Consider the following 17,067-nt stretch of genomic DNA (forward strand, 5'->3'; position numbering starts at 1 on the left):
AGATATCGAGGCAATTGGGGTCATCGCTGCGGTCAATGTCATGAGACCATATCTTCTGTGGATGTTGTGAGAAACTTTGACTTTAAAAGATTTATTAATTGTATTATTTACTGTTTGTAATCTTTTAAGGCAATATTTTAATTTGCCTAATGTTATTGAGTTTGTTTTATCTCCTGTAAACCGCCCAAATTATTTGACCGAGGGATTAATAAAATATTTCTGTTATGATTTAAAAAAAAAAATTATTTCAAAATTTTTGAATTAAATATTCAAAATTTTTGAATTAAATATTCAAAATTTTTGAATTAAATATCTTGGGGCATTACAAGACCTGCTTTATGCAGTGAGACCCTAGCTTTAGATGCCAAATAAAAAACAAGTGTCTTTGTTTTGGCGTCTTAAAATAATCATGTATGTTTGGTTGCATCTCATGTGAATTAGAATCTCATTTGAGCAGTACCTCCCAACCAAACATAAAACCTTTTTGGTACTAAACCCCAAAAACAAGCCTTATAAAAAGTTTGGCACATAACCCAAAGTGAGATTTAGATATTTGATCTCATTTGTGTGAGATTTACTTTTTGACAAAGTCTCATGAGATTAGGGATGGCAGTGGGGCGGGGCGGGGCGGGGGACAAGGTTTCCACCCCCGCCCCGCCTCAAAATTTTATCCTCCACCCCCGCCCCGCCTCCGCGGCGGGGATGGATTTTATCCTCCACCCCCGCCTTCATCCCCGTTTCATGTCCTCCACCCCCGCCCCGTCCCCGTCCCCGTCCCCGCCCCGTCCCCGCCCCGTCCCCGTCCCCGCCCCGTCCCCGTCCCCGTCCCCGTCCCTGTCCCCGTCCCCGTCCCCGTCAAATTGCATCCCTACTTACAAATCATTCACGTTAATATTCCAGTTGATGATAAATGAATTCATCCACATGGAAAACAGTCAAGATAACGCATAACCTATAAACTTGCTACAGCTCTTTCCACGAAATTCATGGTATCAAACCAACACCAACAGAGAAATCAGGCCTTAGCTCTACAATAGCAGAAACTCAACAATACCGCCAAGGGTGACAAACCCAACTTGACTAGAAAAAAACATGTTGTTAGAGTTTTTTTGGGTATCTCAGTGAAATCAGGCCATTTTGTTCACAACAAATCTAAGAAAGTTTCAACCTTCATTTACTATTTTTTAGCTTTTAATTTTTGCAATGTGCCAAAACTCCACGCAGTCATGAAAAACAAGGCAATAAATGCACCCTTTCCCCCCACCCCCAGACCAAAGCATAAGTCTCACAAATATTCATTCAAGCAAGGGAAGGTGTTTGTAAACATAATGGATCATATGTTAAAAACCAATATAACCTGTAATACCACTATTAGTTCATAGCTACCTTATTTTAGCTCAATTATTCCATATAGCAACAGAGAAAACCCAACTTTTGATCAACATATCCATTTTTCTTCTGTAATTTGCAGATGCTCACAGTCACAGGTAACACTGCACTAAGTAGATTCAAATTATTTTTGAAGCTATTGTGACAAAAAAGGCGGAAAAACTTTGGGATTGAAGAGCTACAAACAGCATAGTGACGTGCCTGAGACTTTGTCAGACCTGCTAAAACCTACACATATAATTTGTAAAAACATTGAAATTTTGATGAAAAACTTCTAAGATCTTGTGAAAAATAAAGCTCAAAAGGCTATTTTCTGCTAGAGGTCATCACTATTCACCATATGACATGCCATATCTAGCATACCAATAGTATTGGGCACTTTAAAGTTAGAAAATAATCATGCCAACCCATGTCAAGAAGTGTTGGTGTCGGTGTCAGTATCAAACATGACTGAACACAAAAGTGTCGGACTTCTAGGCGTCTCCAAATAACATTTTGGTTCAGGATCCAAGAAATGGAACTTGGCCACAATATCTAGATAGCATTGGATTTACATTAACTTGGTTAATGTAGCAACATGCCCTTATCTCAATGGTACATAAATAATCAGCAGTCTTTCTTTAGCAACTGTTATAAGTAGTCAGCATATGTGAACCAAACACTTACATATCAAAGCTATTTTAGATTGGACAGAATAATCCTTGAAGATAAGTTCTAACAAGTGACCTACTTGGATTTTGTGAACTTTATCAACTATCATGGGCTATAGTAGCCAAAATTCTCTTTAATCAAGCATACAGCAGATAACCATTGAACGTCCAGCTTGGCCTACTAACGAGACTATATATCAAACTAAGGGCATCTCCTTACAAATTACATGCATGAACAGCTTAAGCATCAGCAAATCCACAGCTAGACCTATTAAGATGTTTCACTGAGATACTGCATAGGTCTGAGCACTCACCCTGGCAGAAGTAAAATTGTGTCATCTACAGGAACTTTCATGAATAAAGGCAACTCGTGTAAGTTTGTAACTCATTGAGCAGCAATCTTCCCTTTCCCCATCTTCAAGTCATTTCTTACAACCAAGACCTGTGGAATAGTCAAATGCACTATATCATTAGCTGCAATACAACATTAAGTGATTTTGTTGAACATCAAAGAATTACCATTAGCTCATTAAACTCTAAATATCATCAGCATTGATAGCATTTGTATCTTCTACTTCACTTTCCTATGAACCAAACAAAATAGATTTTGTTAACAAGTAATAGTAGCAGATAAAAGAAGTGAGTAAAAGAATAAAATTTACCACATCCATATCTTCTAAGAATGTGTAACATTGTGGATCCTTCGATGATGATGAACCTATAAATTAAAAATAATGCATTAGTTATACATTATAACATAAGCATTCACTAATTATAAAAAAATGAAATTTCATTACCTCGTGCTTCAGCCCACAACCAATTTTGAGAGCACATCAAAGCCTCTACTGTAGTTGGAAGGAGTTTACTACGATGTGGACTGATCACCCTTCCGCCTGTACTAAAAGCAGACTCTGAAGCAACTGAGGAGACAGGAATGGCAAATATATCCTTTGCAATCATTTGTAGAAGAGGATACTTGGGACCACTTGACTTCCAAAATGATAGTATATCAAAATCTGGAGTTCTTGGCATCATCCCATCTTCTAAGTAATGTTCAAATTCTGATCTCCCACATGCTTTTTCAATATCTTTAGATTGTATAAACTTATCAAAGTCAGAAAGATCATCAATTAGTGAACATTTGGATCCAATACTTGATTGAGGAGGAGGAGGAAAAAGTTCAGGTTCATTGGAGTTGTTTTCTTGTTTTTCATATTCACTAATCAACTCCACACAAAGATTCTTAATCCTCATAATTTCATTTAAAGCCTCATTGTCTCCATAAATCTTCTTGTAATAATATTCCAACATGCTCAACTTGTATCTTGGATCTAAAACAGTGGCCACTCCCATAATACCATGGATCACACTCCAATACTTATTAAATTTTTCTAGCATTCTAAGCGCCATGTTTTTCACAACATCTTTTGGATCATTTAGCCACTTAGTCATCTCAACTCTAATCCCACAAATAGTTGGAAAGTAGGCATTTGCTGTAGGATACTTTGTACCTGAAAATAATTCTGTTGCACGATGAAATAACTCTAATTTCTCACAATTGTCTTGTGCCACCTCCCAATCCTCTTCCGTCGGACAACGCTTGTAGTGGAGATCTTGATATGTCAAACGAGTAAAAACATCTTTATAAAGCAAAGCAGTTTGAAGCATGATAAAAGTTGAGTTCCATCGAGTTTTAACATCAAGAGCAAGTTTTTTGGTAATTGAAATATGCATTTGATGAGCAGACTCTTCAAATCTTTGTATTCTCATGGGAGATGATGTCCAATAAGCAACACTATCACGAATTCTTTCAATTCTTTCTCCAATCACATTCAAACCATCTTGGACAATCAAGTTGAGAATATGGGCACAACAACGCATATGAAACAACCGTCCATGTAATATTAATGAACCAAATGGAAGTTTATCCAATAAAATATCTACAACTGCATCATTAGTGGTGCAATTATCCATCGTCAAACTTATCAACTTTCTATCAAGGTTCCACTCAAACAAACAATCCATCAAACACTCAGCAAGAACTTCTTTGGTATGTCGATAAGGTACATATAAAAACCTGAACATAATTTAATAAGGCGATTAAATATTGATATTGCAAAAACATGTTAGTAAGAATTAAAAAAAAATGATTGACATTTGACAAGTACCTTATGATTCGACTTTGCAATCTCCAAGAATTATCAATGAAGTGTGCAGTGATAGCCATGTATCCCTTCTTTTGATTGGAAGATGTCCACATGTCTGTAGTGATGGCAATTCTACTCTTAGTTTTTTCCAACAATTTTATTGTCTTGTCTCGTTCCACATTATAAATTTTGTGAATATCTTTCTTTACAGTGTTTCGAGTAATCATTTTGAACAAGGGTTGAAGAGTATTAGAATATTTTCTAAACCCATAATGATCAACCATACTAAGAGGATATTCATGTAGAATAATCATCATAGCAAGATCCCTTCTTCCAGCATCTTGAACAAATTGCCAATTCTCTATTGTTTTTTCGGCATTCACTGTAGCATTGTTTGTAGCCAAAATATATTGCTTCATATTATTATGCTTAAGCCTAGGACAAATCTTAATATGATCATGCAAATGAGTAGTTCCAGCCTTGGCACCACCAGCAAGACATTTATGACAATGATTGCACTCTGACTTATCCTTTCCACCAATCTTTTTCCTAGTGAAATGTTTCCATACAACTGATTTATGCCTACTTGTCTGTTCAAGTGCAAATCTACCTGAATCAGTTGATTGATCTTCATTATCTTCCATTGAAACATGGTTGCTATCAACTGGTGTAACCAGAGCTTGAGACATACTATGTGAACTGGAAGGTTGAGAACTTAATTTATTGGTTAATGGTTCTTCCTCTTCCATATCAAATTACTGGCCACCAACTTATAGATCTACAAAACATTCACAAAAAAGAGACTATCAACAAATATTCAGACTGCTTATCAGATATGAACTTTAATTGATTTCTCCATAATTAAATTTTATACAGAAACAACTTGAACCAACCGAAACCAACCAAAATTGAAAATGGCTTGGATGTTAGCAGGTGCAATAAGCTTGAAACTTCGATGAAAAATATTTAATAAAGAGAAAGGCACGCTATCAAGTAGTAGAGTGACACATAATTATCATACAGTCCAAGCTGAATATTTAGTATATCCAAATATTTTCACTGTACTCCAAATAAAAGGAAAATATCATTATAAACTTACCATGATTTATAGCAATGTACAGATCCAGACAACCAGACTAGAAAATAAAAAACATGACCTTTAAGGACAAGCTATTACCAACCATGGATTAATCCTTACAACTTTAAATTAATCCCCAAGAAATGCAGTTGAAAAATGCAAAAGCATTCCAGTCAGGCTTGCATGATTATCATAGTACATTCAAGGTACAGGTCAACTTGAGCACATTTGATATCAAAGATGCATCTGGACTGGCCTAAGGGTTATGACCATGTCAAGGTGGACGATTTTGCATGTGGCAACAAAAAATAAAACAACCAAGTTTTAAGAACAAGGGAATCTTAGGGCTCGGACATTCTAGAAATAGCATTGAACCAGGTGTTTCGCAAACCAAATTATAGTTGCACTAGTAAGCATAATTGTAAGCTGCCCAGAAAATATTTCTAGCTGATTACTTTATATAATTTATCGTAATTTAATCAGGAAACATTGACAGAATGAATTTCTTGAAAAATTAGCTTGGATTCAATTGCTTTCATACATCTTCATTTAATCGAGTTAGATTTTTGTGGTCACTTGCATAAATCAGAAAATCGCCTCACATGGTGACTTATAGACTAACAAGAAGAATGGTATCCAAGCCATGAAGTAAAAGCATTAAGAAAAGGAAGCATCCTTCACGAAACCTAGGATTTTAAACTTAGGGTACATTTGGATGATAAAAAAAAAGTAAAAAAGTCACATTGTCACGGTTTTTGTCATTCCAACTATTTATGTACTACCAAATACCAACAAAAAGTTCCAGATTTTCATCAAATCTAGGGAGTGGTTACATGAAACCAAGTGTGCAAAATTTCCAAGATTCTTAACATTTCTACTAATAGAAGATTCAAAATTCCACATTTCTCAAATATCAGCTTTGGAAAATTCCTGTTTTTCTTTTTCTCGACAAGCTACCTTGCTTGCTCTCTACCATATTTTAACCCCTTTCAATTTGCAAAGTAACAAAGGCTAACGCTTGATCACCTATCCCACCCAGACCAAGCAAGTAGTTACTCTTATCACCTGACCTACTCATGATCAAGCGGGCGCTATGCTCTAAACTATTCAAGCTAAAAGAGAACTTACGCTGCTCCGACGATGCAAGGCTACAGACGGGGAAAGGAAAAAGAAAAGAGGGAGGAGATGGTCGGCGACGGCCAACGGTGGTCGGCGACGGCCAATGGTGGTCGGCGACAGCCCGGCTCCAATGACAGTGCGGATGGGGATTGGGGAAGGGGAAGAGACGATGGCCCTGCTCGGCGGCTCCAGGGTTAGGATTAGGAAGTTAGGGTTAGTAAATAAAACAACTAAGAGTATAAGGGTTGGGGGCGGGGATGGGGCGGGGCCGGGACGGGGATGGGGCGGGGCGGGGCCGGGACGGGGATGGGCCGGGGCGGGGATGGGGCGGGGATGGGGCGGGGCGGGGCGGGGCGGGGGAACGTGCACGTCCATCCCCGCCTCCACCCCCGGACGGGGATGGATTTTAACCTTCGTCCCCGCCTCCATCCCCGTTTCATACCCTCCATCCCCGGTCCAAACGGGGCGAGGCGGGGCGGGGCCCCGCTTTCCCCCGGTCCACTGCCATCCCTACATGAGATTTTGAAATCTTATGAAATTTTGAAAGTGAATCTCTTTTAAACTTTCAAAAACACAACCAAACCTCCCCTTGATTTGGTCTCACATCCAAGGCACCACCCAAATGCATAGTTCCATAAATAGTTAATTGGATTGGATTTTATTAGATACCCGACCAAATCATAATTTGTTTAGTCGGATGTGATACGTCAAGACCATTTCTAGTTATAATAGGATGCATATATGGTTTTGCTACCGAATGTAAAGGATATAAAAAAATGGGAGGATACACGAATCTGATTACCTGTAAAAAAAAAAAAAGGATTCAGTACGAGTTTTTTACCATCCTTATCCAATTCAGAATCCATTTAGCCAACATATCGAATATGGTATTCTTGACATCCAATCTGAATTGGAACCATTTATTATATCCCTAATAAATGGTGATCTAAAGTTGAAGAAAATACGCAAGAACAAAATCAATAGCATTGTTTGTATAACAAGAAATATTAGGTAACTATAATTTGCATTCTTATACAACAAGAACGCGATGATGATGATGATGATGATGATGATGATGATGCATATGGATAAGGTTATAATAAAAGAACTCACAAAGTCAGTCACAGGTCCAAGTTATTACACACCTGACCTGACCCAGCTGTTACTGGTTCGAGTCGTGCAACCTGAATTAACATTAATTGGTTCCAAATTTTATGCCCATGTCCAGTTGTTCAGATTTGAGTCGGGTCGGGTCAACTGAAGCTTGGCTTGATCGTGCTCTTCAACTTGGCTCAATCTTGTGATTAGGATATAAGTTCAGGCCCAAGGCTTGGGCTTGTATTTACTAAAAAAACAAGGTTGTTAAGCTTGAACCGAGGTAAAAGAGTGTCGCTCAGATCGGACCCAGGATGGACCTTTTGCAAATTTTGGCTGTTCCGGCTGCGATCCCGATCTGACTCTCCATGTATTTAGTTGTTCTGGATCTAATCCGTTTGCATCTTTATTTTCGCTAACCCTACATGGGACCTACGACTTGACACGTGCCCTTTCATGCCCACATCATGGCATTGAATAATTGTAGGATGGGGAAAATTTGGTGAGCTATGACTTTATGAGGACGTCACTTGATTTTAAAAGTTAAAAAGGTGATCAAGTCACGGAAACCGATCCAAATATCATTTTGGATATCCAAAAATAAAGTACTGGATTTGGATCAAAGGTCCAACCAAATCTGATCCTTTTGCACCACTAATTGGAAGCCATCACAAGTTATTCTACATATACCAATAAGTGGAGACTCAGACTCAAACCATGGCCCAGCTTAGTTGATATCTGGGCTGGGTTAGGCCTGGTCCTCTGTCTACTTACAGGCTTAGTTGGTCAAACCTAGCAACATTGCAGCTTTACTTTTCCGGTTGGGTAAAGTTTCAGGTCCAGATCCAGCAATGCTACGGGTGGAGAAAATTGAGACACGTGCGTCAAAGAAAACAGACAAGGCTGGGCTTGGTTTGGACCACAACGAGCTGAAAAAGGAGAAAGGGACCAGGCCAGGCCAGGCCAGGCCCAGCTCAATTTTAGGCACTGGATCCTGTAAGGCCCGCTTCGGTTCCAATGTTGGGCCCAAATTAGCTTCTGACACGAGAAACTCATTAGATAAGGATGCAAATGGATTGGATAGAGGCTGAATCATGCCCAAAAACTGGATCTGGCCTGAATGAGACCTGACGAAGGGTTCAATATGGATTGTGTCCAAAACGGCTGAAAGACAGGCATTTTACATGTAAAAATTACAAATGCATCAGATTTGATCTTGGATTAAAACATGGTTTTGACATGAAATGCAGTCTGATCTGAATATGAAAAATAATCCGATTAAGCAATTTCAAGACTGATCCAAATTCATATATGGATCTTATTTTGAGGATTCATATCCAAAAGTAGCGTTTGATTGGGATCAAATGTACCAAACTTGATCATTTTCACCCCTACCATCAAGTATCTTCTTCACATCGAAGGTCAAGTCAAACGTATGCCCCACCTAGGTCTGACCTACAATCCATTTACAGAGCTTAATCATGAACCGCCTGACAAGACCGCATACCAAACCCGATTCTAAAGAACCGATTCGATTCACTGACCGAGTCAGTTTTAGTTCCTGTTCTTGCACCCAGCTGGTCCAAGCCATAGGAACCAATATCACAAGTGTCTCAATAACAAAATAAATAAAAAAATTGATTTTGAGAAAAATTTGGAAAAAATCTTGGCATAAAACTTTAGAAATTTAAAATTTTAAAATTTTAAAATATTTAAATTATAAAAAATATACAGAAAACTATAAAAAGCAAAAAAATAAAAACCATCAATATTGAAATTATATCACAACATTTTTCAGAATAATTAGTGATATGTTGAAAATAACGCATCATTTGGAGATTGAACATTAAAAATGGGCTTCTGAGAGATGAGATGTGGGTCGGATATCTGACCAAATCCATGTCTTATATTTGATTCCATAAAGGAGGCGGCAGCATCCAATTAATGATTGGGTTTTGGATTTGATTTTAAGATGTTATATCCAATTACCAATCCAACTGGATTTGGTAATAGCTTTCACCCTCTAAAACCAAATCCGAGTCTGGATCGAGTTAAGAAAGATCAACCTGTACGATTAATGCCTATATCCGAACCGAATCTCCAACTTACCCCGATATCGTATGTAGGGGTGTGTCATTGGGTCGGGTTTGACCTGGAACTGACCTGTACCAAACCTTATAGGGTCAGGGTTCAGTGATAAAAAAAAAGAGGCCCGATTACAAACTCGGTTGGACCCAAAAGACTCCAATTAGTATATGGAGCTGGTTATGGTTTGTGAAATTTCATACCAGACCCAGGTTCAACCATTAAGACTCGTGATCTTTCAATATAAAAAAGATAAAAAATAATAATTTTACCGAGTATGAACCGGCATGTAATCTTTATAGGACCCAGGCTTGGTTTTTCATATAGTAGACCTGATAGTACTGTGATCTGGACGTGGTACCAGCACCTCAAAACAGATCTGAGTTTGGACTCACCTGAGTTTGAACCAGATCCGACCCATTGACACCCCTAATCGTATTCCCTTGTACGCTATTCGTGGGACCCGTTTGTTTCAACCAGTGTTGGGGGTGTTCACCCTTTCCCATGACAGGGAACGTGGTTTGAAAAATCACCGTGCCACCTTTCTCATCCCAAACGGCTTCTCATGGTGCCATCCCATGCACGATTTTTCCTGACAGTGTGTTTGTTTTACGTTTCACGGGAAACTGACACTTTTCCCATGGGAAATTAATCCCGGCTTTCTTGTGAGACAAATTGCCTTGTATGGGGAAACTACACAAAGAATGGTACATCCCTTGTCCTTTTTGTCGTGTCCAAGTGACATAGCTACCATTGTCGAACCGATTCTCGGCTCTCAATGCGATTCGGTTCGTGTCGTATCGTATCGTATCGGGCCCACCGAGACGCCGAAGGGCCGACTACAACAGGTGGGGACAAGCTGGGAGGTGAGGTGTCCCCCGAGTCATTAATGGCTGCCCAATGTGAAACCATGGGGTGTGTGTGTGTGGACTCCCACGGCGGGGGGAAAGGTTTGTTTGTCCCTGGCCTCATATTTTTGGTGAACTTTTTGAACACCAACTATGAAACGAAATGGTGAGGAGTTGCTTTCCCAAATCAATGAAAAAATGACGTCCCAAAAATACTAAGAGGTATACCATCAAAGGGGGACACGTTGCCCTTCAAGATGGAGGGAGACAAGGGGTTGGCCGGCACCGATCTAGTTGACTTCTTTCCCCTAATGAGCCTCTATTTATACCTTCAATTCATTGCTCTTTTACAGCACCACCCTCAGAAATTCTGTCCCTCCCTTTAATTTCTCTATTTTGTTCAGCTTGTTTATTATCATTTTTTTTTATTGGAAAGATTTGAGTTTGAAGCATTTTGAGTGATACCCACAAAAAGAGAAAGAGTTGGAATACTGTTTGGGGCAGTGAAAAGGTGAGGTGATGGGGAGGTCTCCTTGTGATAAAGAAGGATTGAAGAGAGGACCATGGACGCTAGAGGAGGATAAGAAGCTGATTGATTACATTCAGAAGCATGGCCAGGGGAACTGGAGGACTCTTCCTAAGAATGCAGGTAAGCTTCATTATTTAAAAAAAGCATCAAAGCCAAAAAGAAAAAGAATCTTTAATTTGTATTCTCTTCTTTCCTTCAAAAAAGAGATCTTTAATTCGTAAAACCCAAAATTTTCAGTTGTTTTGCTGAAAGGAACTTTTGTTCTGTTTTCAAAATGTTTGGAGTTGGAAAATTTTCACAAGAAGAAAAGCTTTCAGTTTCTTTTTAAAGGAAGAAAAACAAGAACTTTTTGTTTTAAGATAAAGTTGGAACTTTCTAAAAGGGATTGATGGTTCAGTCTGTTTAAAAAAAAATCGAAACGGAAACAATCTTCTAATGATATTGAGAGCCTAATGCTTGTAGCTCAAGACCATTCAAGCATTTCATATTTATGGTTTAAACTTTTTTTTTTGTATGAAACATTTTTTTTTTATGACGAGGAACCCTCGCAGAAGCGAGGAAAATCCCCCGTGTGACGATTTTTTTTCTCAAAAAAGCATTTTTTATGGTTAAATGTATTTTAGATCAAAGGAATGATGGGAGGCTTTCTTTTTACTGTTCAGGTCTATCAAGATGCGGGAAGAGTTGCAGGCTTCGTTGGACTAATTATCTCCGACCAGACATCAAAAGGGGTCGTTTCTCCTTTGAAGAAGAAGAGACTATTATCCAATTCCATAGCTTTCTTGGGAACAAGTAAACCTAGCTAGATAGTTAACATCAACCAAAGCTTAGTAAACTTTCTTTATATATAACATCCATAAAACTAAATACCCTTTCTCTTTTGTGTTGTTGAAGGTGGTCTGCCATTGCTGCATGCCTTCCAGGAAGAACAGATAATGAGATCAAGAACTACTGGAACACCCACATAAGGAAAAGGCTTCTTAAAATGGGAATAGATCCAGTCACTCATGGGCCTAGGCTTGATCTCTTGGACTTCTCCAGCATGGCCTCTATTCTTTCCTCTTCTCTCAACAATGGCTTCCATCCTCTTCTCAACTCTCAGTTACAAAATCTAGCTTCAAATCTCCTACCGACACAAAGAGAGAACACAAACACAAACCAATATTGCTGTAATCGAATTCTCATGCCATATCAAGAAAACTACTCTTCAACCCCTCAGTTTGAGAACCAATATCAACCTTTCAATGCTCAAAGCATTAACCACATCCCAAATTGCACCACATCAAATGGACAAATCATGAATGATGCACAGTTCATGCAAGAAGGTATTAATCATGAAATATTATCCTCCAACCCTCTTGTTTTTAACACATCAAATAACCAACAAGAAGATTTATCTCACCTACTTGATAATCTTTACTATCCTTCATCCAAGCAGGGTAGCCTAGACCCTCTATCCGAGCCCTCTAATTTCTACTCAAAAGACCAAAGTTTCAACTTCTCATCTAAGTTCTCCACTCCCAACTCAAGCACTACCTACGTAAACAGCTCGAATGAAGATGAAAGAGATAGCTACAGCAGCAATTTGATGCAGTTTGACATTCATAACCTTATTGGCTTGTGATTTTTTCTTTTATTTTTTTCCGTTTTGGTTCCTTTTGTAAAACTCACATTTCAGTTGCGTACTAATTATTATACATGTTATACTGTTTTTATAAACTCCTCTCTCTCTCTCTCTCTCTCTCTCTCTCTCTCTCTCTCTCTCTATATATATATATATATATATATATATATATATATATATATATATATATATATATATATATATATATATATATATATACTGTGGTTACATGGATGTAACATAAATGTATCATGGTGTAGGGTTGAATGTGGTGGTGAATCATTTGTTCTGTGGCATCTTAACCAGGTGACCTTATTTCGGATATTAGGTTTGCCTAGCAAAAGCATGGGAGAAAAAACAATATGGTGTCCATCTTGTAGGGCATTTGGTGTCGGCAAGGCCCTACAAGAACACTTGATATGGACAGACCGCAATGTATGTTTTGAAAAATAAATCAGTGTCATATCCGGATAAGTTGAAAATTTTCACGTACAATTTTGAAGTCCAAAGAAGTAGAGTGGCAAGGATCACATAAAAGCATTTTTCTCAAGAATTATATAGTTGGGATTACAGAGATCATTCTAGCCAATGCAGTTCAAAAGCTGAGTAAAAATGAATAATAATGTATAAATGGTTGCTATTTCAAGCTTGGTGATGTATTTAGAAAGAGAAGAATTCTAAAGTGTGTGAAGGAAAAATAATCAGCCTCATGATACCCATCCGTATGAAAATTACAAGCCAACATTAAGTTGACCCCTCATATATACTGTGTAAACTAGAAATACGTGAATATAATATTCGTGTTAACCAAGAATTTTATCAAAGCAGGTTATATGTTCCCCCCCGAACAGGGCCGGTACTGAGATCTCATGTTCGGGGGTTTCAAATAGCGTCACGTATACGATCGAGACCGGCATGGTTCCCGATGACAGTCTGCATCATACTACATCGTAATTTAGTGCCGCAACAAAGACTTAAGTACCCTTTACCGCCATTCGCTTCATCTTCCTCGAACGGACATAAATGCCCTCCTTCTAGAAAACTGAACCGTCAGTTCGTGAAAACGACAAAACTGCCCTCCATCGTTATCGCGCCAAAACGTTTCGCAGAGTTTGTGTATGTAGCAAGCGTTATGTTGTAGGATTCAAATAGTTCGAAACAATCCATTCTCGCTCTAAGCACTCTACCGGAGATTCTTTGCTTTCATCTGGAGTCGTCGGAGCATCATTTCCCTTTGTTCCAGAGCATCTGTTTCCGTCTTACCACTGCTTACTCTACAGTTGGAATATCCAAATTCTCATCGTTTCGGTGAGTTTCGTGTAAGGTTTCTTTCTTCAATCTGAACTTTGCTTCTTATACAACGATTTGTTTCTTATGAACCAAAATATTCCGACAATTTCTAATCATGATGATCGTATAATGTGTTATGCAGGTTAACAATGTCTGCGCCTCATCAGATTAGAGATACCCCGTCATTCTATGGATTGTCTATTAGAGAAGTGATCCGCCAGTCCCATCTATCTAAGGTTTTTGAAAGATACCAAAATATACTTAAGATTGAGAACGATAAAAATAGGGAAAAGGCCTTGGAATCGTATTATGCGGAGGATTATCCATCAGATATCGAGGCTGCGAATCAAAGGAAGAACTCTGAATTATGAAAGATGCAGAACAAGGATGACGAAGAGAAGGCAAAGGCAAGAAATATTGCTGAGAATTTGAAAAGAAGGCTGAGGATTGACGCACAGGCGAGGGAAAAGATGAAGAAGAATGAGGAGCAGTATCAAAGTTATGTTAGCTATTTAGTGGATGAAACTACAGCACAATGTAAGAGGAGAGACTTGGAGCGCAGTGCAATGTTTAACAAGGCATGGCTACTAAAGAAGGAGGAGGAGAGGCAAAGGCAAATGAATAAGGTGGAGGAAAAGAAGGAACAGAATGTTCCTCAGTATGAGGAAGAAAAGGAAAGGCGAATAAGGGAGAAGGAGTTTGAGAAAGCTAAGGAAATGCAAAGGCAGGAAAAGGAGAATGAGGAAAAGAAAGAAAGGCAACGGAAGGAGAAGGAGGAGGCAGTAGAAAAGGAAAGAGAAAGGAAGAAGCAGGAGGAAGAATTCCAGGAAAGAAGGAAACAAGAACTGGAAGAGAAAGAAAGGCGGCGGAAGGATAAGGAGGAGGAAGAAAAGGAAAGGGAAAGGAAGAAGCAGGAGGAGGAAGTGCAAGAAATGTTAAGGAAGAGGCGAAAAGGGAGAGAGAAATGAAGCGGAAGGATGAGGAGAAAAAGCAGAGAGAAATGAAGGAGAAGGAGGAGGAGGCAAAAAAGGAGAGAGAAAGGATGCAGGAGGAGAAAAGGGAGAGAGAAAGGAAGCAGAGGAAGGAAGAGGAGAAAAAGGAGAGAGAAAGGAACGATAAAAAGGAGGAGGAGAATAGGGAGAGAGAAAGGAAGCAGAAGGAGGAGGAGGAGAAAAGGGCAAGAGAAAGGAAGCAGAGGAAGAAAGAGGAGAAAAGGGAGAGAGAAAGGAAGCAGAGGAAGGAAGAGGAGAAAAGGGAGAGAGAAAGGAAGGAGAAGAAGGAGGAGGAGAATAGGGAGAGAGAAAGGAAGCATAAGAAGGAGGTGGAGAAAAGGGAGAGAGAAAGGAAGGAGAAGGAGGATGAGAAAAGGAAGGATAGAGAAAGGATGGAGAAGGAGGGCGAGAAAATGAAGGCGAGAGAAAGGCATGCGATGGTGGAGCCGGTAAAGATGGAGACTGAAATGCAATTGGAGGCAGTGGACCCACCAGAAAGTCCCAGGTTGGATGGAAAACAGCAGAAAATAGCGACGAAGGTAAATATATCCGTTCTGTCTGTGAAGATTTAATAACATGTTTAGCGATTTTGGTATAGCGATTACTGTGTTAGGTATTAATTTGTATAGTGATTACTGTGATAGTCTGTCTGCAACCAATATTATTTATAGCGGTTAGTAGAATAGTATTTATAAGTACAAATGGAACTAAATTACAATTGGTAGGAATAATATGTTATTTTGTGTTACAGGGAGTTCACAGGAGAAGTACAGCACTAGGTGAAAAGCTCGGAGGTCGGTGTCAATGGCCTGTAGTTCTGTCGTGGTATGGTCAGCTGAGTGCATATCAGAAGGACCGATTACGAAATATGCACTTCGGTGGCCTTTTGGACCAGCAATATTTTGAAACTTGCTGGAATACCATGACCCACCTGGTAAATAAATAGAATGATAAGACGAACACATTCCAGTTTGATTCTTTTGAGATCACCATGACTCTAGAAGATGTGGCAAGGATCACTGGCCTTAAGTGCGATGGCAGTGCTGTCCTGTTACGACATTCAAACTATAACGCAAGGGAAAAATGCACGGCCCTGTTAGGAATGTCGATGGACGAATGGAGTCAATGTATTTCAGATGGAATAAATTCCACATCAATGAAGGTCTCATTTTTTCGTAATAAATGGGAAGGCCACTTCGCTACTTGTGCATCTTAAATAGCTGACCAAGAGTTGCGTGGCTTCCTTCTATATTTTTTTGGTCTTACATTATTTTCTGATTGTTCTGGTTCGAGAATAAGTTCCATGTGGCTGCAGTACCTGGCAGACTTAGACGAAGTAGACAACTATGCCTGAGGTGCCGCTACGCTCACATACTTGTACAGTCAACTCCACTGTGCGAGTAACGGTACGAAAACAGTTGGTGGATTTTGGCCATTTGTTCAGGTATTTGTTGATTACATACTTAGTAATTGTAGAACAATCTCATTATAGGTTGTGGTGTTACTAATAATATTGTTTTTGTTAGGCCTGGGCGTTGGAACATATTATCCCATTGCGTCTTCGTTGTGGCCCTCCGATTTGTAATTTTCTAAAGATCGGTCGTTGGGCTAGAATAAACGTCGCAGTTTATAATGCTAAGTCCATTTTAGATGGGTTGCAACTAAACGAGGTAAACGTTCTAAAATTGTTTACAATCGCGACAGCATTTACCATTGAGTATTATAAATCGTTGTAATGTTCAGCATTCTTAAGTATCCATCGCTGCAGGATTGTCTTCCGTAGTACATATCGTTGTTGCCATATCATGCGTAAATAAATGTTAATATATTTGTCATTCGTTATTAAAAAAAATTACCAATGTACAGGTTTTGTGGAGACCTTATGGAGATGGGGAGGACGATGATGAAGACGTTGTTGCGGTGGCTGCTAGATTGTCTTACCGCGATTTGTGGCTATTCTGCAATTTTGAAGCCGAGTTGCAGCAAGGTGGTCGAGTTCTTCTACAATCTGGCTTGGGGCAGTCTATCCCAAATAAGCCTTTGGAAGTGAGAAGGAAGATGAATAGTGGTGGTGGCAGGAACGTTAATTGGCCCGATCGCTACATGGACGAATTATTAAATTGGAACTCAGGTGGTTTGATCCCTTCTATTTCGAAACCACATGAAGGACGACAATTTGATCCCTTCTATTTCGAAAGGTATTGGGAACCAATGTGGCGAA

The 17,067-nt window shown here is 39.1% G+C and overlaps 2 protein-coding genes across 2 annotated transcripts; one reads left to right on the forward strand and one right to left on the reverse strand.

Annotated features, from left to right (window-relative positions):
* Positions 1 to 3,492: 3,492 nt before the first annotated feature.
* Positions 3,493 to 5,043, reverse strand: LOC149834685 (zinc finger BED domain-containing protein RICESLEEPER 2-like). Its single transcript, XM_090009427.1, has 3 exons — positions 4,208 to 5,043; positions 3,612 to 4,116; positions 3,493 to 3,498 (listed from the first exon to the last, which is right to left on the reverse strand). The coding sequence occupies exons 1-3, from the start codon at positions 4,933 to 4,935 to the stop codon at positions 3,493 to 3,495; spliced, it is 1,239 nt and encodes a 412-aa protein (XP_089865553.1). The 5' UTR covers positions 4,936 to 5,043.
* A 5,719-nt stretch (positions 5,044 to 10,762) lies between these two features.
* On the forward strand, positions 10,763 to 12,659 carry LOC149834686 (transcription factor MYB41-like). The gene is made up of 3 exons (XM_090010252.1): positions 10,763 to 11,060; positions 11,603 to 11,732; positions 11,835 to 12,659. The coding sequence occupies exons 1-3, from the start codon at positions 10,931 to 10,933 to the stop codon at positions 12,562 to 12,564; spliced, it is 990 nt and encodes a 329-aa protein (XP_089866378.1). The 5' UTR covers positions 10,763 to 10,930; the 3' UTR covers positions 12,565 to 12,659.
* Positions 12,660 to 17,067: the final 4,408 nt, after the last annotated feature.

This window comes from Nuphar pumila, chromosome 6 (assembly GCF_984573655.1).
Source record: "Nuphar pumila chromosome 6, dmNupPumi1.hap1.1, whole genome shotgun sequence".
Lineage (NCBI taxonomy): Eukaryota > Viridiplantae > Streptophyta > Magnoliopsida > Nymphaeales > Nymphaeaceae > Nuphar > Nuphar pumila.

Coding starts and splice junctions, on each gene's coding strand:
- LOC149834685 (XM_090009427.1), bottom strand. CDS start 4,935: ATGGAAGAGGAAGAACCATTAACCAATAAATTAAGTTCTCAACCTTCC. Junction 4,117..4,207: donor TTGCAAAGTCGAATCATAAG/GTACTTGTCAAA, acceptor AATTATGTTCAG/GTTTTTATATGTACCTTATC.
- LOC149834686 (XM_090010252.1), top strand. CDS start 10,931: ATGGGGAGGTCTCCTTGTGATAAAGAAGGATTGAAGAGAGGACCATGG. Junction 11,061..11,602: donor GACTCTTCCTAAGAATGCAG/GTAAGCTTCATT, acceptor TTTACTGTTCAG/GTCTATCAAGATGCGGGAAG. Junction 11,733..11,834: donor CATAGCTTTCTTGGGAACAA/GTAAACCTAGCT, acceptor GTGTTGTTGAAG/GTGGTCTGCCATTGCTGCAT.